At 39.8% G+C, this 25,604-nt stretch overlaps 2 protein-coding genes across 6 annotated transcripts in view; one reads left to right on the plus strand and one right to left on the minus strand.

Annotated features, from left to right (window-relative positions):
- Nucleotides 1-3,688: 3,688 nt before the first annotated feature.
- pitrm1 (pitrilysin metallopeptidase 1) lies at nt 3,689-17,898 on the plus strand. The gene is made up of 27 exons (XM_080861983.1): nt 3,689-3,985; nt 4,801-4,906; nt 5,171-5,277; nt 5,388-5,539; nt 5,909-6,023; nt 7,051-7,147; nt 7,793-7,953; nt 9,142-9,268; nt 9,437-9,525; nt 9,854-9,982; nt 10,191-10,304; nt 10,836-10,932; nt 11,262-11,396; nt 11,727-11,865; nt 12,006-12,122; nt 12,213-12,342; nt 13,744-13,864; nt 14,179-14,255; nt 14,344-14,509; nt 15,663-15,763; nt 15,884-16,004; nt 16,107-16,157; nt 16,311-16,423; nt 16,602-16,724; nt 16,856-17,001; nt 17,373-17,475; nt 17,585-17,898. The coding sequence occupies exons 1-27, from the start codon at nt 3,939-3,941 to the stop codon at nt 17,676-17,678; spliced, it is 3,078 nt and encodes a 1,025-aa protein (XP_080718109.1). The 5' UTR covers nt 3,689-3,938; the 3' UTR covers nt 17,679-17,898.
- A 795-nt stretch (nt 17,899-18,693) lies between these two features.
- pfkpb (phosphofructokinase, platelet b) overlaps nt 18,694-25,604 on the minus strand; it is a 46,932-nt gene continuing 40,021 nt past the window's right edge. For 2 of the 5 annotated variants that reach the window (XM_080862179.1, XM_080862178.1), the window contains 7 exons: nt 24,966-25,118; nt 22,775-22,939; nt 21,429-21,490; nt 20,689-20,800; nt 20,274-20,373; nt 20,064-20,169; nt 18,694-19,746 (listed from right to left, as the gene is read on the minus strand). In XM_080862179.1, the coding sequence (XP_080718305.1) occupies nt 19,590-19,746; nt 20,064-20,169; nt 20,274-20,373; nt 20,689-20,800; nt 21,429-21,490; nt 22,775-22,939; nt 24,966-25,118 (855 nt within the window). In that variant the 3' untranslated portion in view covers nt 18,694-19,589. The remainder of the gene's footprint in view (nt 19,747-20,063; nt 20,170-20,273; nt 20,374-20,688; nt 20,801-21,428; nt 21,491-22,774; nt 22,940-24,965; nt 25,119-25,604) is intronic. The other 3 variants (XM_080862176.1, XM_080862177.1, XM_080862175.1) reach the window with 3 other exon arrangements.

A 25,604-nucleotide genomic window follows, 5' to 3' on the forward strand; every position in this document is an offset into this window, starting at 1 on the left:
GTTTTTAATGCTAGTTCTTTGGTAGATATGAGCAACATTTACTTTGCATACAGTGGCAGAAGGCTGTTGGAAGACTGCTAGATTATTATTGATATATACTTAGCCAGAGCATTACTTTGCATCTATAGGTCTTTCACTTGTATGACAGCACCTTTATTTGCTGTGCTTGGATATATTTAGTGATCACAGTAGTTGTTCTCTTTTTTCACTTTGCGTGCTTGTAAATTTGAAAATTTGAAGAAGAACATCCTTTGTAAAAGGCTACATGCAACATACTAAATATGCTCACCATGTTAAAAATGTAGTTATCTCTATATCTAAGAACAGCCTCTTCCTGTTGTCTGCTGTCTTATCCTCCAAAACAGAAATTGTTTTTAAAAAAGCAACTTAGATTTGCAGATTAATTTAATGTAAAGGTAAAATACAGTTCAGGGCAGTGATGTCAAACTCATTTTATATCACAGGCCACAAATATGTGCATGCTTATGCGTGAAATGGCTTTGATGCTGTGCAGTTTATGATTATAGACAGTTTTCCTCCGTCTGTACACGGAGAATTAAATTACATGGCCAGCTCCGTACTCACGCAGAACTCATGTGTGTGATGATTGACATGTTTTTGTGAAACCTTAGAAAACATTCATCTTCCTCTATAGCAGCAATTACCTTTATGTGATTTTGTATGATAGGACTCATACAGTGGTCAAGTATTTTAATTCACACCAAGCGTGCTGGATCAGATAGAGATCAGAGCTCTGTGCAGGAAAATTAAGTTCCAACCAAAGTGGAGGCAGATATTAGTACATGGAGCTGTTGTTGCACAGAAGGATGTTGTCATGTTGAAACAGGGAAAAATCTTTTCTATATTTAAAAGAAAAAAGCAAAGTTCAAGTGAAATCCAGACCCTTTCCAATACAGACTGGACTGTCTATATTCATAGTGAACGTAACAGAGAGTAGAAGGTTGTTTATGAAATAAAAGAAACATTCATGTACAGGAAAATGTTGTTGGACAACAAAGCTCTGAGGCTGAAATAAGGAAGCGCATGAGAAGCTGAGGGTTTTGTTTTCTATTTGACACTGATGGGTCGCCTAAGCCTGGATGAACCAGCGTCTGGCCAGTCCAGACATTTATAAAATCCTGTGGATTACATGGAGGAAAAAACACATCAGCAGCAACATACTACTCACTTTCCTGACAACATTTCATCCTGTGTAGAGAAATATGATTGTTCCATTACCTAAAGTATGCTTTGGAAACTGAATTGTTGTTTGTGTGCCATATTGTCAAATCTATCTTCTTTCCATGCTTTCAAAACCCTGGTTTTTATAGCTTGACCGCATGTATTTATTACTTTATTTAAATAAGGGCTTTTAGAGGAGTAGGGGTATAGAGCTTGCTCAAGCTAACAGAGGCCTATGTAATCCTTCAGTTGACCTTAAAGTCACCATGAAATGAAAAGTGACTTTGTAGACTTGTTTGCTACTTTTCCGCTCTTCTACAGTAAATCCCTTATAAGAACACATAGCAAAATTTGAGCGTAAGTTTATTTTCATTTTTTTTTTGTTATCGCATCAGAAACACATAAAAAGTTGCTTGAGTTCTCTTTCATAGACTGCTTGATTGATCCACTCCTCCATTAGCCCTTCTTCAAAACTTTGCGTAAGCATGATCATAACAAATTAACAAGGCAAGAGGCATGCAGCCGAAATGTTTTTCTTCTCCTGTAGATTAAAGATTGATGGTTTGAACATTAAAAAAAGGCTTTAATTCAAAATTTGAAAGAAAAAACAGAAATGTTTTAGACCCATTGACACCATGTCCACTTTTACAAATTCTTAAAACATTGTTAAACTTCACTGAGATCATGTTACCTCATGGCTACATTTTACTTCTCTTGTAATCGTTTTTGCCTGTTTCCCGGTAGTTTACCTTTTTAACCCTTGTTTGTGTGATCAAGGTTTGTTTTGGGGGTTTTTTTTAGTAATAATGAACAGGCACTAACAGACTGGAGCCAGCTACCGCACTGAAAGATGCTCCTGCTTTTTCAAAAGCCCCTCCTGCTTGCTTACCAAGGCCTTCTCTTTATGCTGCTGGAAAATCTCCCACATGCTGTCAGTGCAACACAAGAGATGACCGTGGGTGCCTCAAAAGATATTCAAAAGAAAGAAAGAACGAAAGAAAGAAGGAAAAAAGAAAAAAAGGCTGTTGGCTGTTGCTGCCAATAGACGCAGATTGATTTTTGCATAGAAGAAACAAGAAGCTGGGGAGTCTGTGTAATGAGAAATAGCTACCTTTTCTAATCCCATAGGATACCATTGTGATTCTGCAGCATCACTTCAAGGTTTCTAATAAATATATCACACCTGTATAACCTTTCTAACACATCGTTTTAGGGTATCTAATGCAGAGGCTTGCATTTCTTTTTTTCACTTTTAACATACATTGTATCTGGTGCAGTTGTGAATAGGAATGAAAAGAAAAACTGAACAACTGTCGTCAGGGTGCCAAATGGTGAGGGGTGAGCAAAAACGAAGGTTTAGTTTGTGACATTACTTTGTGTTGCATCACTGTATCCATTTTTTTTCCTTAAGAAAGTACAAATCAATAAATTAATGTATGCATCTACATGAGTCTGCAAAGAACCTAAAGTGAGATAGAGCTTTAGTCCAGAATACAGTTTCAAGTATATGTACACTCTATTTATATAGGCTATAGAGCACTGGCAACTTTACAGTTCTTTTTTTTTTTTTACTGTGAAACTACTGAAGAAGAAATACTCTGTAATTTAGAAAAAAATTAAATGAACCTAAAGCAGATAGAGCATGGTGATGAAATATTTCTAATCCTGCAGCCAGCTCAGACTTGGATTTAAGTGCAAAAAACTCTCTGCATGTCAATGATCGAAAGGAATTTTAACACAGTTGTAAGGCACAACAGACCGTTAATCAGTCGCACAACTGTCATGATGATTTTTTTAAGAAAAAAAAGATTAATAGTCTGCTATAAAGTAACTTAATCGTTATTTTGACAAAGATGAACATAACAGAGATTATTTAGGTCTATTCGTGTTCAAGCTTTCTCCTACAGTGAAACCATTTTGCAATTTCATGGCAAACATGACAGCAACATAGGTTTAAAAACTGTGTTTTAATATATACATTAATATTGTTTGAAATAAATATTGGGTCAGATTGTGTATGCACTGCTTGAAAGCAAAATTGTACATTTGCATTTTTAATCACAGTTTACCTTTTTGAAATGAGTGCTACAAAAAAAAGGGGGGTGGGGATAAAACTAATACAAACGTGCTCGAAGAGAATTATCTTTTGTCAAATTAATGCGATCTTATGCTGACATCTGCTGGAGGTTGTTTGTAACTGCATTAAATATAAATTTGTACTGTATTTGTGTTTTGTTTTTAAAGTTTAATAAACTTTTAGAGAGCGGAATGACGTTATTTAGATTGTTGTTCTTTACAAATTGTAACAAAATTAAAGTCCCTAATTAGATCGTTTTTAAATGTCCTTCAAAAAAACCCTCTAGTCACCGTTTAGTAACTTCGGCGACCTTACATTGCTTAACCAATTGTAGCTCCTCTTCTTCAACGTTGACCAATCACAAACAGGGACGCTTCGAGGTGAATGTTCAGCTTTCCGCGTGGTAAAAACTGCTCAGTCGGTAACTGTAGAATTGCAGTGCTGTAGGATCGGTGAAATCGAGCAGAAACCTGTTGTCAGATCTGCGACGCGCGCCGGTGTCGCAGCCATTTTTACGTGTACGTTCCCATTCAACGTCAACGGCACCGCTACACACGGCATGTTAGGTAGCAGACGGCACAGGATGCTCAGTCAAATAATGACAATTAACCCGTAGGAGTGTGTGTAAGTTTAAAACTGGGCACTTTAAGGGTAGGGGTAGTAACTTAATTTAGTAACAATGTTTCGACAGACGAAGTCAGTGTTCCAGAAACTTCGATACTTAAGGTGAGTTTTCCAAGACGTCCTGAAGCTAACCGTTAATTAGGGAATTTTGTGTGTGTGTTTTGTCGACTCTGTCTAGACAGAAAGACAGTGTTAACCTTGATGTGTAGTTCAAATATTGTTACTTTATATACAATAGTAGAAACAAGACTGATGAAAAAGCTGATGCAATCAATGATGAGAACCTATGGCTTCAGAGTTAGCGTTACTGTTTATAGCCAGTAATCAGTTATTATTGCTTTAGGAGCTGTAGTAGAGGTTAAATGTCTGCATTTTGTTCCAGTGACGGGTAACGATAGCTAATTTAGGGTTTGATAAAGGCTTTCTATGAGCCGGCACAGGTGTTGTACCATTTCAAGTCATTCTGAGATTTGTTGTGATTAGTATTTGCCTGTGGTCCCAACTGGAAATTGTCTTACTAGACTCTTACCTGGGTGGGCATGTCTGAAAAGACATGGTGGATATGGTCAAAAAGTCCCAAAAAAGTGCAATAGTGCTCAAAAGTCTTGAGTCATCCCTCATTTCTTTATAGTTTTTTTTTTTCCAAGTAACTATACCTTCTTGGCATTTTTAATGTTTCTTGAGCAGTAGTTCTCCAGGCTTTCTGACGGTCATTCAGAGTTTTTCTTTGGGCATTGGCTTTCAGTCCAGCCCTTTAACCTCAACATTTTCAGAGGAACATCATAACTGAAACTTTGGCATCTACTGTAAACCACAATAACCATTATTAAATTATGTATTATGATTATTTTGTATGATATATTTTATAATCTTTGTAAAAATACCTACTAAACTTTGCACTCCTTTTTTTCTTTAAGTTTCAATGGACAGCAGCACACATGGAGGCTGAAGAGCACTTCAGCCAGAGAGAGAGCCCTTCAGTACCAACCGGGGCAGAAGATCCACGGCTTTACGGTCAAAGAAGTAGGAACACTTTAAATTTTGGCTTGACTCTGTTAGGTGACATTAATGCAGTATAACTAAGTTATGTGGGGTTAGCTTGTAAAATATTTTAAGACGTGTTTCAAAAATGTGGAACTGTTCTCTACAGGTAAATGTGAGAGATCTGTTGTGACATTTCTTTTATTGTTGACTGAACTTCCATTTATCTTGCTGTGAGCTATGATCCTTTATGAACCTGCTCTCAAACCATTTGTGATCAAAGCTACTAATTCTGTTCCTTCCCAGGTTGTAGCGGTCCCTGACCTGTTTCTCACAGCAGTGAAGCTGACGCACGATAAAACTGGAGCTCAGTATCTGCATGCAGCACGGGATGACTCCAACAACCTCTTCAGGTTAGCATTGTGGGGCTTTTTTGTTTGTTTGTTTTGCTCAAGTCATAACAAAACTATATACGTAAAAACAATCTAGCCTTTTAAAAATACTTAAAGTCTCTCTCCCTTAGTGTCCAGTTCAGGACGACCCCCATGGACAGCACAGGGGTACCACACATCCTGGAGCATACAGTGCTGTGTGGATCTGAGAAATATCCCTGCAGAGACCCCTTCTTCAAGATGCTCAATAGGTCGCTGTCCACCTTCATGAATGCATTCACAGGTATGGAAGCATAACTTGGACGTCAATTGACTGTGTGACCTACAAGTCCACGAGAGAAAAGCTGTGAAAGCTTGTTCATTAGTCATGTAAATTCTTGCACTGTAATGTGTTTACACTTGGATTTTTATATTTATTCTTAATTTATGTTATTTATGCTTTTTATATTTACTTATTGCGTTAAGTAATAACAATGAGTGTTTCCATGCACCAAATAAAGTTAATTCTCAGAAGTGCAAGCTAAGTGGTTATTTAATCAAAAACCAGTCATTATTTTATCATTCAGCTTCAAAAGAAAATGAAAGGTATTCTAAATGATTGTTGGTTATTTCTCACATTTCTGATGAGACCTTTCCCATTATTGATAAACAGCCAGTGACTACACCATGTATCCGTTCTCAACCCAAAATGGGAAGGACTTCCAGAATCTTCTATCGGTGTATCTGGATGCAGTTTTTTTTCCTTGTTTACGAGAGCAGGATTTCTGGTGAGTTTAGATCATCGTTACGTATTTACATTTACGAGTGTAACTTCAATTAAGTTTGTACTGCAATCAAGTGCAAAACGGTAAACAAGTTTTATTTTCAGATATGATGCCGTTATTGTGGCACTTCAGTGATGAGAAGTATAGATTGTGTGTCCGATCTGTTCTCTCTGATGAAATGAAGATAGCTGAGGGGTGAACTACAAAGTTAGATTAAAGTCAATCAGCCTCATTAAGCTATTAAAGTCTGAGGTTTCTGTGTCAGCAAAGTGGCGTTATTTATCTGGCTAAATCAGCATGAATCACCAAGTTTTAGTTTGAAGTCGTCCAGAAGTGCCATGTTTTCAACAATTCTTTTATTTACAGCATGTTTTAGGTACAATGTAGAGTCTGTGCTTGGACAATATGTTTCATATGTACAAGCTGATAAAGTGTACCGTACAAAAATCACTTAAAGAAGTTAAAGAAGGGCAAACTGTATGAGACATTGTTTGATCTGAAGACAAACTGAAGTGATTTGGGCGGTTCCTTTGTTAGACTGTGGGACAGTAAACTTTGATGTTTAAATGTATTCAGTTTAAAGTTTCAGATTTCTTTTGTGCTGTCGACACCTGAGAAATAAAACAGCAGCGCGACTTCACTCAGTGTTAAATTTAAAATCTTAATTTTGTCGCTCTATGTGATGAAACCTCTGCAGCAGTAATCTCTTATTCTCTTTACAACAAGGTTACATTTTACTGTTAATTCTTGGTTCGTTACAGATTTTTATTACCAGTTGTCGTCATCATCATCATCATCACCTCTCTGGTTGAACTTGGTGTCACTCAGTGATTATTTTGTTCAGTCGTATGTCTCATGAAACCCTAGTTTTTATGTGAGCACAGGCAGAAGCAGGAAGCCCAGCTTCAAAGATAAAACCAATAACCACCAATATAATACCTGTTATCACCGACTGGGGTTTTAGGTTTTTTGTTGAGCTAGCTAAGAAAGCCTGGCTGTCTGATCTGATTGTCTGTGGTTTATTTTCCAGGCAGGAAGGCTGGAGGCTGGAGAATGAAGACCCCACAGATAACAACTCCCCTCTAATGTTTAAAGGAGTGGTGTTTAATGAAATGAAGGGTGCTTTTGTAAGTTGACACAGCCACAAAGCTTCTAAATGTATAGAATATAATATTTTCATAAATGCTCTTTTTTCCCCACCTCGGGTACTTTTCGGTTACAAACTCTCCATCAAATGCAAAGTAAACAACTCTTTTTTTTTTATTTATTTTTTTTTTCAATTTATTTTTTCATACTTAAGAGAAATACTTTACTTTCATATGACTTTTTCTTTCTTTCTTTTTTTTTTAAAAAAATCAATAAAAACTGCTTGAGGCAGTTCACACTTACAGAAGCCTTTAACGACTGCATAACTTTAAAAAAAAAAAAAAGAAGAAGAATAAGAAAAAAAGCAGGAAAGTAATAAATTCTTCTGAACAGCACTCCTTTTTTTCTTTGTCTAATAAAAATTGTCACTCTGGCACTTTAACTGTGTAAATAAACAGCGTTTAGCCTTGAACTGATAAGATGGTGGATGATAAGAAAACACTGGAGACAGGGTTACACTGTGTCTGTGTGTGGACTCAAAAAAAAGAGTAAGAAGTATGACTTTGTTCAAAATTAACAGAGTGCCTGCTGCAAACCAACTTTAAGCTTTTTCATTTATAAAAACAGAAAATGTTTGTAATAAATGTTTAGTTTAGAATAATGTTTCTTGCTGTGTGTACTTACAGTCAGACAATGAGCGTCTGTACGCCCAGCACCTCCAGAACAAACTGTATCCTGACCATACCTACTCTGTGGTGTCAGGGGGAGAACCTCTGGCCATTCCTGACCTTACATGGGAGCAACTTAAACAATTCCATGCCACACACTACCATCCCAGCAACGCAAGGTAAATAGGCACATGCATAAATCATCCAGAGTTACTGTAAGAATATGACTAGGGATGGGTACCGGTGTCACATAAACGGTAGTAACCAGACCAAAAAGCAGCGCACATTTCGGTGCTTTATTTCGGTGCTTTTTTTTCCTGAGCTGTGATACACTTCTAGCCAATAATTTTACGTTTCCGAGGATAGTAGGCGGGTCCAGGTACGTACGTTCTTTTAGAGCAGAGCTACAGATTAAAAATGCCCAAGGCGAAGCGGTCAAAAGTCTGGCTGTACTTCACAGCAAAATATGCAAACTCAGCAGCCTGCAACAAGTGCTTTAAGCTGATACTGTGATACTGTCAAAGGAGGTAACTCCTCAAATCCGATGAAACACCTGGCGACGCATAGCGGGTTTTTTTTAAAAGCCCAGAAATGCGCCGTATGATAGCTTGCTGCGAGACCTCACACCGAGCACATCTACTGTGCGTGGGTTGCCTGTTATCGGACCTGGAGTTAGCAATATCTCCCAAAAACACGAAGAGGAGAGTCCTGGCCCCTAGCCCTGCCAGTGTAGCAGAAATGATGATGATGGCAGCAGCAGCCGTTCTTCTCTGCGTGAGTAGCTTAATGTTGTTCGCGTGTGATTTACGTTGAGTAGGCTAACCACGTTATTACATTAATGCATGTAAGGTGAACTAGCAAACATCATCATAGCTACATGCGGCTGTCTTCTTGTTTGATGGCAGATACTCCCTTCACCCTGGCCAAAAAGGCTAAAATGACCAAAGAAAAAGTGGAAAACAGTTAAACATGAGAGGTTTAGGACAAAGTTTGTGTTTTTTCCCATTGATTAAGCACTGCTTCCAGCCAAGAGTGATACCATATATGCCCCATAGCTGCAGAAAAGGCTAACATTGTTATCTTTTTACAAAAAACCAGCTGAACATGAGAGGTTTTTGGACCAATTTTGTGTTCTCCAGTCTTTAAGCACCGGTTTGAGCACCGTTTGAGCACCGGCACCGTTTCAAAGGTACCGATTTGGCACCGGTATCGGATAAAACCTAAACGATACCCATCCCTAAATATGACTAATTATGGTTGAAGCGTTTTGGGGTTGTTTTGTAAAATAAATGTGAACTGGGAACATTAGAATATCTTGCCCTATAAACAAACGAGATTTTTGTTTTTAAATGTTTTCTTACATCTAGGTTCTTCACTTATGGAGATTTGCCTTTAGAACCTCATCTGAAGCAGATTCAAGAAGAAGCTTTGTCCAAGTTTGCCTGCATCGACCCGAAAACAGAAGTTCCTTCTCAGCCACGTTGGACCAGTCCTGTAAGCTCACATTAAGCGTGTCTCTGCTGCAGTGTGTTGGAGTGATAATCTATTTTGCCTTGAATCAGATAAACAAAGTTCTGTTTCTTTTATCATTTCAAAGAATGCTTTTAGTTGCTACAAAAGGTAGTTGAATATTTGATTTGTGAATATTTGTTTTTCTCCCAGAAAGAGGACCATGTGACTTGCAGTCCTGATCCTCTGGCTCCAGATCCAAACAAGCAGAACACAGTGTGTGTGAGCTATCTGCTGGGAGAGTAAGATTATATCATTTATTTCCTGCTGTGTCCTGTAGAGATATCTGCTAAAAATCAGTTCAACAAGTTCAACATGAGATGTAACCCCACATACTTCTTCCTCTTTTAGAGTTGATCTTTTTTTTTTTAATTTCAATTAGGTTGTTTTATATAGTCCTTTTTGTAGATAATTTTTCAAGAGCCATTTTAACCCATAAGAATCCACTGTGACACAGTGCTTCACACATTAAGGAAAGTTCCTGTTAAAGTTTCAACATTGACTCTCCCATAGTGTTCCTGACAGTAAAAATGGGTGTTTTTTTTTTCTTATTGTTGTTTTTCTCTTTAGCATCACTGATGCATTTGAAGGACTCACTCTCAGCTTGCTGTCTTCTCTGATGATCTCTGGGCCAAACTCTCCCTTCTACAAATCTCTCATCGAACCCAAACTGGGAACAGACTTCTCTTCTGTTGTTGGGTATGTGTGCAGGCGTTATAACATCCACATCAAACCTTTAATTTCACCAGTTTTGTTGGAAGTTTAATAACTGATGCATACAGTTTGGGTCTGTATACCTACTTACTCTTCACAAATTCTCTTACCACTTGTTACGCAAGAATTCCATTTAAGCATCCATAACCTGCATGTACTTGTGGAGTATTGATACAAGTGTTGCATCCTGCAGATATGATGGCAGCACCAAAGAGGCGTCGTTCAGTATCGGACTGCAGGGAGTTGATGAGGAGGATATAGAGAGAGTGAAGCAGATCATCAGCCAAACCATCGATAAAATTATAGAGTAAGTTCCCTGATCAAGTCTCCTCTCTTGTCAAAATTTCCTTCTTTGGCGTAACAAACTAAAGCCTATACAGCAACTGTTATCTTGCACTTTATGTAGCAGATTTTAAAAATGTAGGAAAACAAATAAAACATTGTATGCTGGAATCAATTTTTCAATTTTTTACTGGGCAAAATAAAAGTCATGGGTCTTTCTAATGTTTTTGTTTTGTTTTTTGAGTGTGTTCACAAATTGGTTAAGCATTTAGTTCCATTGGTGAGCAGTGAGAGGAGGCACAGCTTTGCCACTTATAAGTTACAATTTACAAAATATGACAGACTTGTTGTATTTACTGAAAAACCAATATTTCTGTAACATTTATACCTCAGGACTTTTACTTTCTCTGCACAGAGTGAGCGACAGAATACAGCAGGATCTTTACTGTAGGGTTTAAAGCATATGTATGACTTAAGATTTAATTGTTGAAAAAAGCTAAAACAGGAAAGAAGGAAGAAGCCAAAGAATAATTTTCACACTTGTCATTTAACAAAGGAATGGCTTTGAGGAGAGAAGGATTGAGGCTCTTATCCATAAGCTTGAGATCCAGATTAAACATCAGACCACAAACTTCGGCCTGTCTCTGGCCTCGGTGAGTTTACTGTTGTTTATCTGTGACCTTTATTTTGTTTTTACAACTACAAGGGCACTTGTAGTTGTAAAAACATACCGCCTACGTCCAAGTATGGCTTTGCAGTGCTGTTTATTAGTGTGTGTTCATTTTGCATAAAACCTCACATTGAATGTTTGTTTCCCCTGTTTTTTCGTTTAAATTCTGTACAAATCAAGAATGTGAATTTAACTGTTGTTATTTTTTGGGAGGCTGTCTTTGGTACAGTGTTTAAGAGTTTTATATATTATAAGGTGTAAATAATCCTAGTAAATTCCTCACCAAAACCTTTATTCATCTTATGTTATTAGTACATAGCTTCATCGTGGAACCATGATGGGGACCCGGTGGAGCTGCTGCAGATCAGTGACAGTGTTGCCAAGTTCAGACAAGCCCTGAAGGAAAACCCTCGCTTTCTCCAGGAGAAAGTCAGGCAATACTTTAAGGTGATTTAAGCACATAGTGTTTGAAATATTTTTTGTTTGTATGTCTTCATTAAATTATGTTACTTACAGGTTCAGGGCTTTACTATTTAACATTGTTGGGAAGATAAATTGCACAGTTACAGGCTGAGAGTATAATAAAATACTTTGTTTCATAGTTGACAGTTTATTTCTTATGTTGTAGTATCAAAAAACATTTCCTGAGTCCTTTCGTGAAACAAATGAAAAAACATATAACATAAATATATAAATGCTTTAACAAGGATAATGCAGAGCAGGTATTTGCTAACAAAGGATGCCACCTCGGATTAATTGTCATTGACTGGTTTTTAGGAGAACACACACCGACTGACTCTGTCAATGAGCCCAGAGGAGTCCTACCTGGAGAAACAGGCCAAAGCTGAGGAGGAGAAACTTCAGAAGAAAATCGAGGTTCTTTCTGACAGCGACAGAAAGCAGATCTATGAGAAAGGTAACATTTGAACTGCCAGAAGATTGATCACTCGTGGGTGTAATCTGTTAAACTGAATATTACCGACCTGAAGCATTGTATATTAAGACAGGTCTGCATTCAGTAGATGTTAGTATAATGTGATTTTTCTTCTCGGAAAGGTCTGGAGCTGCTGGCTGCTCAGAGTCAAACCCAGGATGTCTCCTGCCTGCCAGCACTCAAAGTGTCCGACATCGAGCCAACGATACCCATCACTCCTGTTCAAATAAGCACTGCAGGTGTGAGTCTATGCTGATTTACAAAGAGCGTGTGACGAAAACTGTTGTCTTATATAAACTGTATATAGAGCACTTTCTCATTCTTCATAGGAGGCGTTCCGGTCCAGTACTGTGAGCAGCCCACCAATGGTTTGGTGTACTTCAGAGCTTTGTGTAATCTCAACACCCTTCCAGAGGACCTCAAGGTTTTCGTCCCGCTCTTCTGCAGTGTTATTACCAAGTGAGTAACCTGTTGGTCTGCAAGACCAGAACAAGATGAATCTGAAATGCGGTGCTTACTAGCAAGGATTAGCGCTCAGGAGTCCTGGTAAATGTCTCTTCCTGCTGATACATCATTCTTTAAATACTTTTAAATATTTCCAAATGAAATACTTATCAAGTTTTCTGGATTACTTTGTGCTGATTAATACTACAGACTGAAGCTGATCTTTGAATTCTTTTTCAGCTTTGAATATTTATTTTATTTTCAAATGTTATTTGAAAACCAGTTTAGCACTGAGCTGGTAATCTCTTCTGGGTTTTCTGGTTTGCCTGTTAATATTTGGTGTTGACTCATGTGAACACAGTCTTTGGGGACTAGGGATGGGTATCGTTTAGGTTTTATCCGATACCGGTGCCAAATCGGTACTTTTGAAACGGTGCCGGTGCTCAAACGGTGCTCAAACCGGTGCTTAAAGAATGGAGAACACAAAATTGGTCCAAAAACCTCTCATGTTCAGCTGTTTTTTTTGTAAAAAGATAACAATTTTAGCCTTTTCTGCAGCTATGGGGCATATATGGTATCACTCTTGGCTGGAAGCAGCGCTTAAACAATGGAAAAAACACAAACTTTGTCCAAAAACCTCTCATCTTTAACTGTTTTCCACTTTTTCTTTGGTCATTTTAGCCTTTTTGGCCAGGGTGAAGGGAGTATCTGCCATCAAACAAGAAGACAGCCGCATGTAGCTATGATGATGTTTGCTAGTTCACCTTACATGCATTAATGTAATAACGTGGTTAGCCTACTAAACGTAAATCACACAAGAACAACATTAAGCTACTCACGCAGAGAAGAACGGCTGCTGCTGCCATCAAATACGGCGCATTTCTCGGCTTTTAAAAAAACGCTATGCGTCGCCAGGTGTTTCATGAGATTTGAGGTGTTACCTCCTTTGACAGTATCACAGTATCAGCTTAAAGCACTTGTTGCAGGCTGCTGAGTTTGCATATTTTGCTGTGAAGTACAGCCAGACTTTTAACCGCTTCGCCTTGGACATTTTTAATCTGTAGCTCTGCGCTAACAGAACGTACGTACCTGGCCCCGCCTACTATTCTCGGAAACGTAAAACGATTGGCTAAAAGTGTATCACAGCTCAGGAAAAAAAAAGCACCGAAATGTGCGCTGCTTTTCGGTGGTTACTACCGTTTATGTCAGAACGGACACCGGTACCCATCCCTATTGGGGACCTTAATAAGGTAAGTGTGCTGTGGTGTAATCACAGTGGAAAACATAAAAAAAGATTAGGTTGTTGAAAAAAAATTATCAGACTGTGATGCAATGCCAAATGGATTGCACAATGGAGTATTAAAGATTTTTCAAATGTCTGTTTGTGTGTCCGCATATGTTTGTCTGTTTAATTAGGATGGGCTGTGGAGCTCTGGACTATAGGCAGCAGGCCCAGCAGATGGAGCTGAGGACAGGGGGCATGTCTGTTTCCACTCAGGTCATCACTGACTGCAACGAGCTGGATACATATGAGCAGGTCAGTGCCAGCTAAGTGTGTTTTAAGCCAATAACACCTTTCTATCTGTGATCATTGCTGTGTGCAAAATGCAAAACAGAAAGTAGCTTTCAGCTTGATTCCTTGTGTTTTTACACAGTGCACAGTGGCATGAACTGAATCTGTTGGCCTCTCTGAAAAGAAATAACAAATGAAAAATAATAATAAATAATCAAATAATTCATGAAGGATAGAATTAAACTTTAGACCAAGACTTTATCTCTAAAGACACTTCAGTGAGCTCTTAGCACTTCCTTTCTGTGGTTGAACATCTGGATCTCTACCTTCTGTTTCAGGGTATCCTCTTATCTTCTTCGTGCCTGGAGAGGAATCTTCCTCACATGTTTCAGTTGTGGAGCGACATATTCAACAGGTAACTCCTCCCAGCTTTTTACATTTTCCACTGCTAGCGACACCAACAGATGGAACTGTCAGTTAATGGGTCTTATTTTGTCGTTTAGTCCTCACTTTGATGACGAGGAGCGCCTGAGGGTGCTGGTGATGCAGTCAGCACAGGAGTTGGCCAATAGTATCGCATACTCAGGTCACCTGTATGCTATGACTCGGGCGGGTCGTCACCTCACTCCAGCTGGAGACCTCCAGGAGACTTTTGGTGGGATGGAACAGGTATCTTTGTACATTTTAATAAAGGCTTAACCTTTCAGAAAAATCCAGCTATCCGCAAAGCTGCTTTGCTTGTTTATTTGTTTGTTTTATATTTTCTTCTAATTATCCGGGGCCGGGTTGTGGAGGTAGCAGCCTAGGCAGAGATCCTCAGACCTCCCTCTCCCCGGACACCTCTTCTAGCATGTCCGGGGGAACACAAAGGTGTCCCCAGGCCAGCTGAGAGATATAATTTCACCAGTGTGTCCCAGTGGGACATAGGTGGTTGAGGCATCTGACTCAGGGAACCACCTCAACTGGCTTCTTTCAATGTGGAAGTGTATTGGCTATAGTCTGAGTCACCCTTCGGAGAAAGTTCATGTCTGCCGCTTGTATTTGCAATCTTGTTCTTTCAGTTATTAGCCAAAGCTCGTGACCATAGGCGAGTGTAGGGATGTAGATCAACCAGTAAATTAAGAGCTTTGCTTTTATGTTCAGCTCCCTTCACCTCGACTGACCGGTACTGTGTCCACATCACTAAGTACTTACTAAGTACTGCCTCCAAAGTCCCACCGGCTAACAAAGCCGGATAGGATTCCTTCTTCAACCTAATGGTTCCCTCCACCTCAGGTGTCCACCATCTGGTTCGGGGGTTACCACCACCACAGGCACCAACCACCTTGTAGCTGCAGCTCAGTGCAATGGACCATGTTCAGGCAATCATCAGCCTGCGGACTACAGATGACAGTCAGGACCTATTTCCTGTCTTGAAGGCACCAGGAACAAATCCTCTCATCCACCAGAAAAACCCCAACATATTGGCAGCAAGCTGAGGGGATACTTAGATACCCACCCCAGCTTACTGCCTCTCACCAAGGGCAACTCCAGACTCAGACAGATTCAAGCCCCTCTCCAGGAGACTGGTTCAACACCAAGCCATGCATTTTCGGGGCCAGGCCCGCCCAGGCCTCATGAACTAAGTCCCAGCAACTAGGCGCTCGCCCTCAGGCACGCTCCCCGGGCCTGGTTCCAAACTCCATCCAACAGTGTCTTGTGTCAAAGAAAATGTACTGTATGTTTAAAATCACTATTCATGTTATTTTAAATTTCTGCAACAAAGGGTAGAGATGTGATGGTGTCAATACTTTGGAACCAATACTTCATCTTCTAACAACAGGTTACGTTTATGAAGAGAACAGCTGCGATGGCAGACCTCAGCCAAATCATCCGAACGTTACCCAGGCTCAAAATACACCTTTTCAACCCAAACAACATGAGGTGGGTCCATAATACACCTGCTATATGTAGACTTTATCTTTATTTCACTGTAAATAATGAACTATAAAATAGTGAAATATCAGGCACTCAACGCATCTTATTTTAAATGTGTCCATATAGATGTGCAATCAACTCAACTCCAGAGAAAGTATCTGATGCAGCGGCACACTTGGAGGGTTTTATAAAGGATGTGGCTAAGAACAGAAAGGAACGCAAACCTGTCAGACCAAATATTATTGAGGTGAAGTTGAACAGGGAAAACAAAATATGTGTAAATGAATTAATTCATTGTTATAATCAATCCAATTTTTTTTTTTTTTTTTAATCTTTGTGTTTATTGCAGAAGCCGATAAACCCTCTGGATGACAATGGCCCACGAAGAAAACTAATATCAGTAGGTTTAATAGTTACATTTTTCTTTATTTCTTTCTTAATCCACTGATCAATTTTTGAAGAATTGTTTTGTTACAATTAACATCTTCATAATTCAATAAGTAATCCATTTCTGATTTAGAATTAAATTAATTTGCGGTTTTACATTTTTCAGGAGCCAACCTTCCATCCATGTCCAATGAAGACTTTCTTTCAGATGCCTTTCCCTGTCAACTTTGTCAGTGAGAGTATTCGCGCAGTGCCCTTCTCCCACAAGGACTATGCCAGGTAACGATATCATTACATCCTGCTAGCAGCAGGTAAATAACTGTAACACAGTTTATGGCGGCTTTAGTGTGTTCTTTAACTTAATTTTACTGAAAATGTGTTGCTTTTTTTTTTTTTCTCAGTTATGCATTTGTAATAACTGCATGCAGTAAACACTTTCTCTTTACTCCTTCATTAGTTTGTGCATCTTAGCCAGGATGATGACAGCAAAGTTTCTTCATGGAGAGATCCGTGAGAAAGGCGGAGCTTATGGAGGCGGGGCCAAGATAGGAGGAGGCCTGTTCACCTTTTACTCTTACAGGTGGGTAGAAGTTCAATACAAAGGTTTACTGTGTATCAATAGGGAAGGAAGGCAGGAAACATTGAAAGTTCAAATTATGATAAGAATTTCGGAGAGTTTTGACCTCATGTGTTGTCTCTTCTGTGTCCAAGGGATCCAAACACAGTGCAGACATTATCTGCTTTTGGTAACGGTATCGAGTGGGCAAAGTCAGGAAAGTTCACCCAGCAAGACATCGACGAAGCCAAACTGTCAGTCTTCTCAGCGGTGGACTCACCTGTGGCCCCCGCAGACAAAGGTGAGGTGCCATCTGAGTGATGAGAGGTTCCCTGAAAGCAGCTGCCTGGATCAGTTTACATCAGACCTTTAAAGGATTTTAACACATTCTGTCCTTGCATGAGAATGAATCTGTAAATATTCAAAAAGGCTTCATAATAGAGTAAATTTTGTGTGTGTTTATGCATCTGTACAGAACTTTGCCTTCAGACTCTCACAGCCAGTGTGGTGCACATGCTACCTTCCCCCATCTTTAACTATTTTGCATCATTTTAGACTTGAAGTAATAATATACAGTTGAATTTATAGAGCGAATGGATCCCTTAGCTGAAGCTGTAATTTCAGCATTCTTTATGTTCTGATGCAAAGCTTGTGACTCTGTCTTTGGTGCAGGCATGGGTCAGTTCCTCAGTGGGGTCACGGACGAGATGAAGCAGAGTCACAGACAAAGACTCTTTGCTGTTGACCATAAAAACCTAGTGGATGTGGCTGAAAGGTAAAACTGACCAATCCTGCAAAATGCAATTTGTCAAGATGCTGCTGTTTATTTACAACAAGTAGAGCTTTCTTATGCCCGCAAAATAATCCCTCGTTTTTTTCTGCAGGTACCTCAGTGCTGGTCAGAAGACGTGTGGCGTTGCCATTCTGGGCCCAGAGAATGACGTTATTAAAAAAGATCCTTCATGGATTATAAAATAGGACTGTCAGTAGATATTTTCAAAGTGGTCATCCAAAGAACAAGTGTTATCTCAGAAATGTTTTAAATGGTGGCAAAAAGAAAGCTGAACCGCACAAAAGAAAGAGGAAGAAAGTTACCTAATCAGTGTCTGCCATTTGAAATACTTGTATGACTGCCTATTCATATTCTGTTATGTACATATTAGAATTAAATGCTGCATCATGACATTGGAATACAAAATCTGTCATTGGTGAGTCATTAAAACACTTTATTCCTGGGGGAAAGAAATTAGTTTCCCCAAATATTGACTTAATTGGTCCAGTATTTAAGATATTTGTGTAATATTTCTGCCTGGGCTCAAATACTTTAAAGGTAGTTTTAACAGTAGGCAGTGGGCAGCACAGTGGCTAGCACTGTTGCCGCACAGCAAGAAGGTTCTGCGTTCAATTCCACCATTAGGCCAGGGTCTTTCTGTGTGGAGTTTGCATGTTCTCCCCGTGTCTGCGTGGGTTCCCTCCGGGTACTCCGGCTTCCTCCCACCGTCCAAAGACATGCAGCTTGTGGGGATAGGTTAATTGGAAAATCCAAATTGCCACTAGGTGTGAATGTGAGTGTGAATGGTTGTCTGTCGTTGTGTGTTAGCCCTGCGACAGACTGGCGACCTGTCCAGGGTGTACCCTGTCTCTCGCCCCATGACAGCTGGGATAGGCTCCAGCACCCCCCGCGACCCTGAAAAGGATAAGCGGAAGCGAATGGATGTATGGTCTCGTTCCACAATCAGTGTCCCCATTGTCCTGGTAATTTACTGTTTTTTACAGAATTACTTCCTGCCAGAGTACTTGAACCTAAGTAAATCTCATGGTTCTGCTAGTTACTGCTTTACCAAGATGGCTGCAGATATTTTGAAGCCCCTGTCTAAATGAATGGATAGAAGTTATACTGGTGCCTGTGTGAAGTTACACAACATTACGGTTTAATTTATGACTCAATCCAACAATCAACATCTCAGGCTCCTCCCATCAAACAAATACAAAGAGCCAGCCACATAAAAGTGAGATACAATAACACAAAACAGTTAGAGTTTCAACACAATAAATGCTTTATTACTCTGTGAAAGAACACGTCACACTGCCAGCACATAAATGTTGCGTAGTCTCAGACACTCTCCGTCTCACTGAGGAGCTACAGCAACAGCCAATTGGACCCTACTTACAGATAACCACTACAAGATGCCAGACACAACGCCCAGGGTGGATACAAAAAGCAAAGGCAACAACACAACAAACACACAATTAGCAGGTGACAGGACACACAACCAGCTCGTCCCAAAACCCCCAGAAGAAAAACATCCTTCAAGTTTCAACATTTTATAATCAACCTGGCCAACATGCTGAAAGCATGTGATCCTCGTGAAATATATTCTCTCTGTATAAGCAGCTTTAGGGGGTCGTATTAAATATGGGGCTCAAAGTGCAGTACAAGGTAAAGGTGACAAAAGCCGGATTTCAGCCAAGCTGTGTTTACACAACATTTGCTCAGCTACATATCTTCAAGTAATAAAATTAGATATAGCTACTCTTTAGGAGATAAAATCTAAATACTTATACAGTACATAATGAACAGGGTCCATATATGTGTGTTTACTTATATAATACTTTTAGGGATCTATAAAATAAAATATTAGCGCTGCTAGGAAGTTCACACTACTTAATAAAATCTCAAATCCCATGACCCATAATATAGAATCCCTTCTGAAAAGTGCCGTGACTTTACCATTCAATAGAGCTTTTAAAATAACCTATCTTTTATAATCTACCTTAACGTATTTGCAGTCAGTCAGCAGCTGATCAGTCAGTGAGTGAGTAGCCGTCACTGTTTTGTGAAGCTGTTGTCCTGTTGAAGTGAAGCTCTGCGTGTGGAAGTGAGGCGGTTCAGATGGCCGTTGAGGTGTTGCTGTCTTTGGGTCGGACCCGCGTCACGTGTTCCAGCTGCCCGGAGTCGGACACGTCATAGCTTGTCTTATACTTGGCCAGGATTTTCATTAGAGGACGGAGCTTCAGCCACCACTGCTCCTTAGGGATCCTGTGACTGAAAGTAGAGAATAGACGAATGTTCTCTACACTATTTCTTAACCACAGAGATCTTAAAAGCAAGATTAAAACAAAAAGCCTGGGACCGCTGCTTCAGAGAATTTTAAGGGAATTGGGTCAGAATATTTTCCAGGTTTGTTCTTAATAATCTGGTTCAGATGCATTAGCACTATCTTTTGTTTTTAACTATGTTAAAGATCTGCAAATGGTCCTCTAAAACATTTTTCCTCTCACACAGTAAGTAAGCTCAGCTTGTGAGCTTACTTACTCAGGGTTGTGAGCTGCACTGCTACAGATATTAAACAATCTTCTTACACAAAGTCTGTCTCATCCCGGAGCTGCGCCACAGGCTGAAAGACCAGAGATCTGCGACGCATCCCCAGCAGGCATGCGGTGTCCTCCGAGTTCGCAAACACTCTCCCTGCAACGAAGAGAAGCATCAGCTTTTGTAACTGAGGCAAAGCAATTTCACACCTAAATGTTCTGCATCCTCGCTGGAATCAAGTGTCACATTTATGTGCTTGCCTCCTTTGTAGGACTCCTTGAGTGTCCGGGTGATCCACTGCATGGCTTTGGCTGCAATTTTGGTACCAAAGTTTCTGTCAAAGGGAGATGGAGCTCCTCCCTGACATGGAAAAAAAGTCATATTTATTCAAAATAAGGGCATTACATATAAAATATCACAAGTCTAGTATCTAAAATAATGTTAAGTGCACTTTTCTGTTACACTATAACTCTTAATTTTGATCACTTACAATCACTAGTTTAGCAACATAACTCTACACAGTAATGTCTGCAATATCTCCCAGATAGACAGGATGGATGGATAAAGGATAGCAGATATTTTGTGGATTTGGCTCCTTGCATCACAGATTGTCATCATTGCTGATAAACATATCAAGCACAGCATCGCGTTCATTCATTTGTGCACGTGGCCAACCTGCTGCATGTGACCGAGGATGTTCTTCCTGCAGTCGAACACTCCTCGCCCTTCCTCAGAGTAAAGCTGGTAGATGAAATCTGTGGTGAAGTTCTCGTTGCAGTTCTCATTTCTAAAACACAGCACAAGGGCAACAGGCCGGTTAAGGGATCGCTTCACCAAATAACAAGTGCTCCCTTAAAAGAAGATGCTCTAAACAATGCCTGAACCCATTTATCAACTAACAGAGGACACAGAGTCACCAGGCTGCTAAGTCTCCACACACCAGCGTTCATATACCCTTCATCCAGGCTCTGCTTTTCACTGCATGCATGCATAGAGATGCTGTGATGCACCACTATGTTTGAGGGCATCTTAAAATAATGAAATTATGCAGGCACACAATGTCACCTGCACTCGGTTCAAAATACAACGTTTGTCCTATTTCCACAGACCTCGGTCCTGCTGGGAGCAATTTCCAACAGCATGGTGGTGCAGTGGACTAAAATAACCTCAATAGAGGACATGAAATAAAGTGTAAGGTTAATCAAAAATCTTTTATTTGCCAAAATGGTTTTATATACATAATTGAGAAACACTTATTTACAAATAACGCACTGCATATGACATTTAAAAATAGAGCATTTTGCATTTTTTGTTCATCGCAGACGTACGCACAGGTCCGTACAATAAATCCCACAGGCTTGTGTAAGGTAATGCATCTAAATGTAACTTTAAAGAATGAAGGTGTTTAGCCTCACCTGAGCACCAGTCCCCTCTGGATGCTTGTCTTCATCTTCTCTGTCAGATGCTCCACGTTGGCCTGAAAACACAGAGTCTCTCACATTAAACCTGCAAGAGCAACTCTCACTCTTCAGTCTCTCATTGCAGAGTGAAGAGCTGCAGGTAACATTTACACCACCATGGGGCGCCATATCTTGTCTTTTACCCAGCTGGTGAGCCCAAGAGGGTTAATGCAACAGAAATGCAGGTTTACGACACCACACACATGCGCTTTTTACTGCTTCTCATTGTGATCACTGAAAAAGTGTTTGTTTGTTTTATTACCTATTCATGCATTTTTATGGTTGAAATTCTTTGTGACACGTACTAGTTATAGTTCATATGCAAAGGCAGACTTCTAAAAAACTAAATTGTGCACTGCGCCCAGACTTTTTAAAAAGAAAATTAGTTTGACAAAATTTACAGAGCATAAAGAACTCAACATTGTTAGATTAAAATTAAGTAAAACATACACAGACAAAATAAATAAAAAGACAATTAATATTAAAAGTGTATGTAACAGGAACATTGTAAACAATAATAGTCCTGACGTCTCTAATCTCCCTGACCTGATCTGTGTTGATGAGATCTGTCTGTCATTGAATGACTGATGCAGCTCAGAGGTTATTAATAAATTGCTTCATGTGCACTGCTATAATCTGGGTCACCTGCACAGCCCTGAAACATCCAGGCAGAGGCACTGATTGACTAACGGAAGCTTCTGCACTGCACTGCGATCAGTCTGCTCCACTACTGCTAAGGATGGAAATGTGCAATGTAGTGAAAGGTATTAGGCTCATTTCCAGCTCTATGTTGCTTATTCTGAACTCTTGATTCATAATCCAGTGCAGGGTTGGCTGGAAGTCTGTGTTAGCCCTGCAACAGAAGAAAGTGGACGGATGCCCTGACTTTTCAAAACAAGCCATTTTTAGCCAACTTTCTTCTAACTGGCTGCCTGTCGTAGACAGAAAGCTTGAACATTACGTGGGTGGGGCTCAGTTGTGTGGCTGAGATGACCATATTAGGAATTTCTGTTCTTATTGACATCATACAGAGCCCAAAAATAAAAAAGCCATGTTAAACGGAGGATGAGGAGCAGTTTGAATCCTGAATGTTTATGCTGTTGCCCTCATAAATGGTGTTACCAATAAAATCCAGTCATGAAACATACAAAAAATAAATTAAATGGAACTCAAAAAGGACTTGACAGGAATCATGGCTATAAGAGTCATCGAGAGAGTAAAAGGTCTTGGTATTTTCTGATGATGAGAGGAGACATGAAAATAAGGCATTTTCTGTTGGATACAGACTTTTTCTCTCTAACCTGAAGGTCACGGATGTCAAATGGCTCCTCGTAGATGTAGACAGTGTCGGCGCCTGCAGCCAGACCACCCACGGTGGCCAGGTAGCCACAGTAGCCCCCCATTGTCTCAATGATGAACACTCGCCGCTTGGTGCCGCTAGCTGACTGTTTGATGCGATCACATGTCTGATTCACACACACATAAAACAGTATACAATCATTAAACAAGAAAAATATGTTCACGCAGAGAGCATGCAAATGCAAAACACACTGTACACACAAGTAGAGCTGACAGGAATATTTTATTTATCCTGATAATATAAGAAGGATTTGTGAGAAAACATCTGAGCTTTTTGATTGTGGGTGAAAACTGGTAAATATGATTTGATTTGATTTGATATACCTTTATTAGTCCCAAAATATGTCATATATGTCATCACTTTGTAAAATAAAATTAAAAAGAAAAGAAAAGATACCTGCATCAGCTCTACTTTAAAGTACATAAAATAGCTGAGTGTCCTTAGAGATGCACAGATTGACTCAGTAACTCAGTCCAGTCATTTATTTTACAGCCTGTCATACCACACTGAAACTAATTTATCTGATTGTTTAACGTGGCAGTCGACTGGCTGCATGTGGACAGACCAGGGCATGAGGCTAAAAACGTGCTTATTTCTTCAGACATCTTATCATCAGTTTTGTAAGTGGAGGATTTATTAAATGCAAATATTTTCAGGATGTACAGAACATTTGCAGCAAAAGAGTTACTCTGCTGTGATTTTATTTCAGGCCTCGCCCAGTTCAGGTGAAACTAGACGGTATGCAAATGATTATGACACCCCTGATGTAGACGGTCGCGGACTGAGGCTACATCCACACTAGCCCGGACAGATTTGAAAACGGTGTTTTCGTCTGACAACGCTCTGCGTCCACACTAGCGTTTTCAGTCGTTTTCACAGAGTTCTGCGTCCACATTGAAACGGCCGAAAACGCTTACGTCCCAGTACTGTGCATGCGTGAAACGCAAGAAGATTCGACCTGCCTCATTTCTGCCGCTTATGTACTTTTCGGCTCTTTGAAACGTCGAATGTTGAGGAAAAGCACCGAGTTTTTTAAATGGACTAACAATGAGGTGGAGTTGTTGCTGCGAGTAACACAAAAGTACAAAGTTGAAAAAGCAAGTGAGAGTTAAAGAATTTGAAGAAAATCTATCTGGAGCAGGTACAAACTGATATTAATCTTTAAAAATTCAGAGCAAACAAAACAACTGCTGTATAATGCCCTCCGCTATCTTAGTTTAATTGGTCACATGACTGCATCATATGACTAACATGCGTTTTTGCTGTCCATACTGCAACGCCAAAGCACCCTTTCCAAATGTATGCATTTTCGAGAGCGTTTTCAAACCGCTGCGTTTTCCATCAGCGAAAACGCCTTCTCAGTGTGGACGGGAGGCCAAAACGGAGAAAAAACGATGCGCATTAGTGTGGACTTTTAGCCTGAGAGGGTTTTTTTCTTCCCAAGAATAAATAAAGAACAAAGGAGACTGTAAAGAACTGGTAAATTTACCATCAGAGTCAACCTGTGTGTCCCTTTAGTCTAATCAGATGATTTCAGGCTTCCAGATGAGGTGTCCTTTCCTATTTACCTTCTCAAAAACACTCTTATTTTAAAGTCTTGTTAGTTGGCTTCACCCATCTGGTACCAAATGCACAAGAGGCCAGAAATAATCAACACAGTCAGTAAAACACAGGAACAGTCACTGACATGCATCGTACTCACTGACACTCGGGTTTTACTTCTGTTTACTCATTCCTCTCTTAAAGTTTTAGTAGATGAATTGGAGTGCATAGTTCAAATGACTGCACCTTGCAGGACTGGATCCAGTTAACCAAGTCTTTGCTGTACTTTCTTTGCCCTCTTTGCCTTGTTTTTGTACATAATGAATAAATAATAAAGTACATTCTCTACATCCTCCTGGATGGTAACGGAAGATAATAAAATCGTCATATTTCAAATACAACAAACCAATATTAATGCACGAGGCACATAAGCAACATCTGCTGTTGTGCTGATCGAGCGGTCTTTATTTTAGGATTTGTGTGAACAACAACAGTTTTGACACTTTTAAACCCAATTTTTATTAACGGTAACACTTCAGCATATCTGTAGCTCTTAATATCTCCCCTCATCTCGTTTGCTGGGCCCTTACCTCCACAATGGCGTTGAGGGATGTATCAGCTCCAAGACTGAGGTCAGTGCCAGGCACATTGTTACTAATGGTGGCAGGCAATATGCACATCGGGATGCAAAACTCCTCGTAGTCAGCCCGGGCCACATACAGCTGCAGAATGGACTCAAAGGCCTGATGACGGTAGCCGTAATATGGAGTTAGACCACTAGGGGGAAGACTACACATCTAAAAATGCCAGTGTGCCCTTTAGTGGCTGCTTCATGGTGCCCAGTGACTCCCTTGTCTTGTATCCTTCATTATCATGATAGCTAAAGCTGTTTGTTAATCAAATGCCAAGTTGCAATATCCCCGTGGATGGATGGATACTTTATAAAACACCATTGAATGCACTTTTCTGTTTCATACTAGCAGCTTTTTAAAACATAAACAGCCCAGCCCATATTTGTCTGATCTGTCAGGTTTTAATGTTGGAAAGGAGTGTCTGTGATGTAAAGATAAACCCATTACTGCACAGACAATCATCAGCATGAAATCACTAAGGTGTTCCTTCTCATCCTGACAGGAAAAGCTTGTTACCATGAACTTCTGAATAGTTTTAATTTGACATGACATATAATTCTTTAAAGATGGTCTACTATACACTGTACAATATTTACA

This window comes from Rhamphochromis sp. 'chilingali', assembly GCF_963969265.1.
Source record: "Rhamphochromis sp. 'chilingali' genome assembly, chromosome: 16".
NCBI classification, from domain to species: Eukaryota; Metazoa; Chordata; class Actinopteri; order Cichliformes; family Cichlidae; genus Rhamphochromis; species Rhamphochromis sp. 'chilingali'.

What these genes read in the sequence shown, in the direction of transcription:
- pitrm1 (XM_080861983.1), top strand. Translation starts at nt 3,939, where the DNA reads ATGTTTCGACAGACGAAGTCAGTGTTCCAGAAACTTCGATACTTAAG. An exon ending in AGCTGGATACATATGAGCAG is followed by an intron (nt 13,865 to 14,178) that starts GTCAGTGCCAGC and finishes CTTCTGTTTCAG; the next exon opens with GGTATCCTCTTATCTTCTTC. An exon ending in CACGAAGAAAACTAATATCA is followed by an intron (nt 16,158 to 16,310) that starts GTAGGTTTAATA and finishes TACATTTTTCAG; the next exon opens with GAGCCAACCTTCCATCCATG.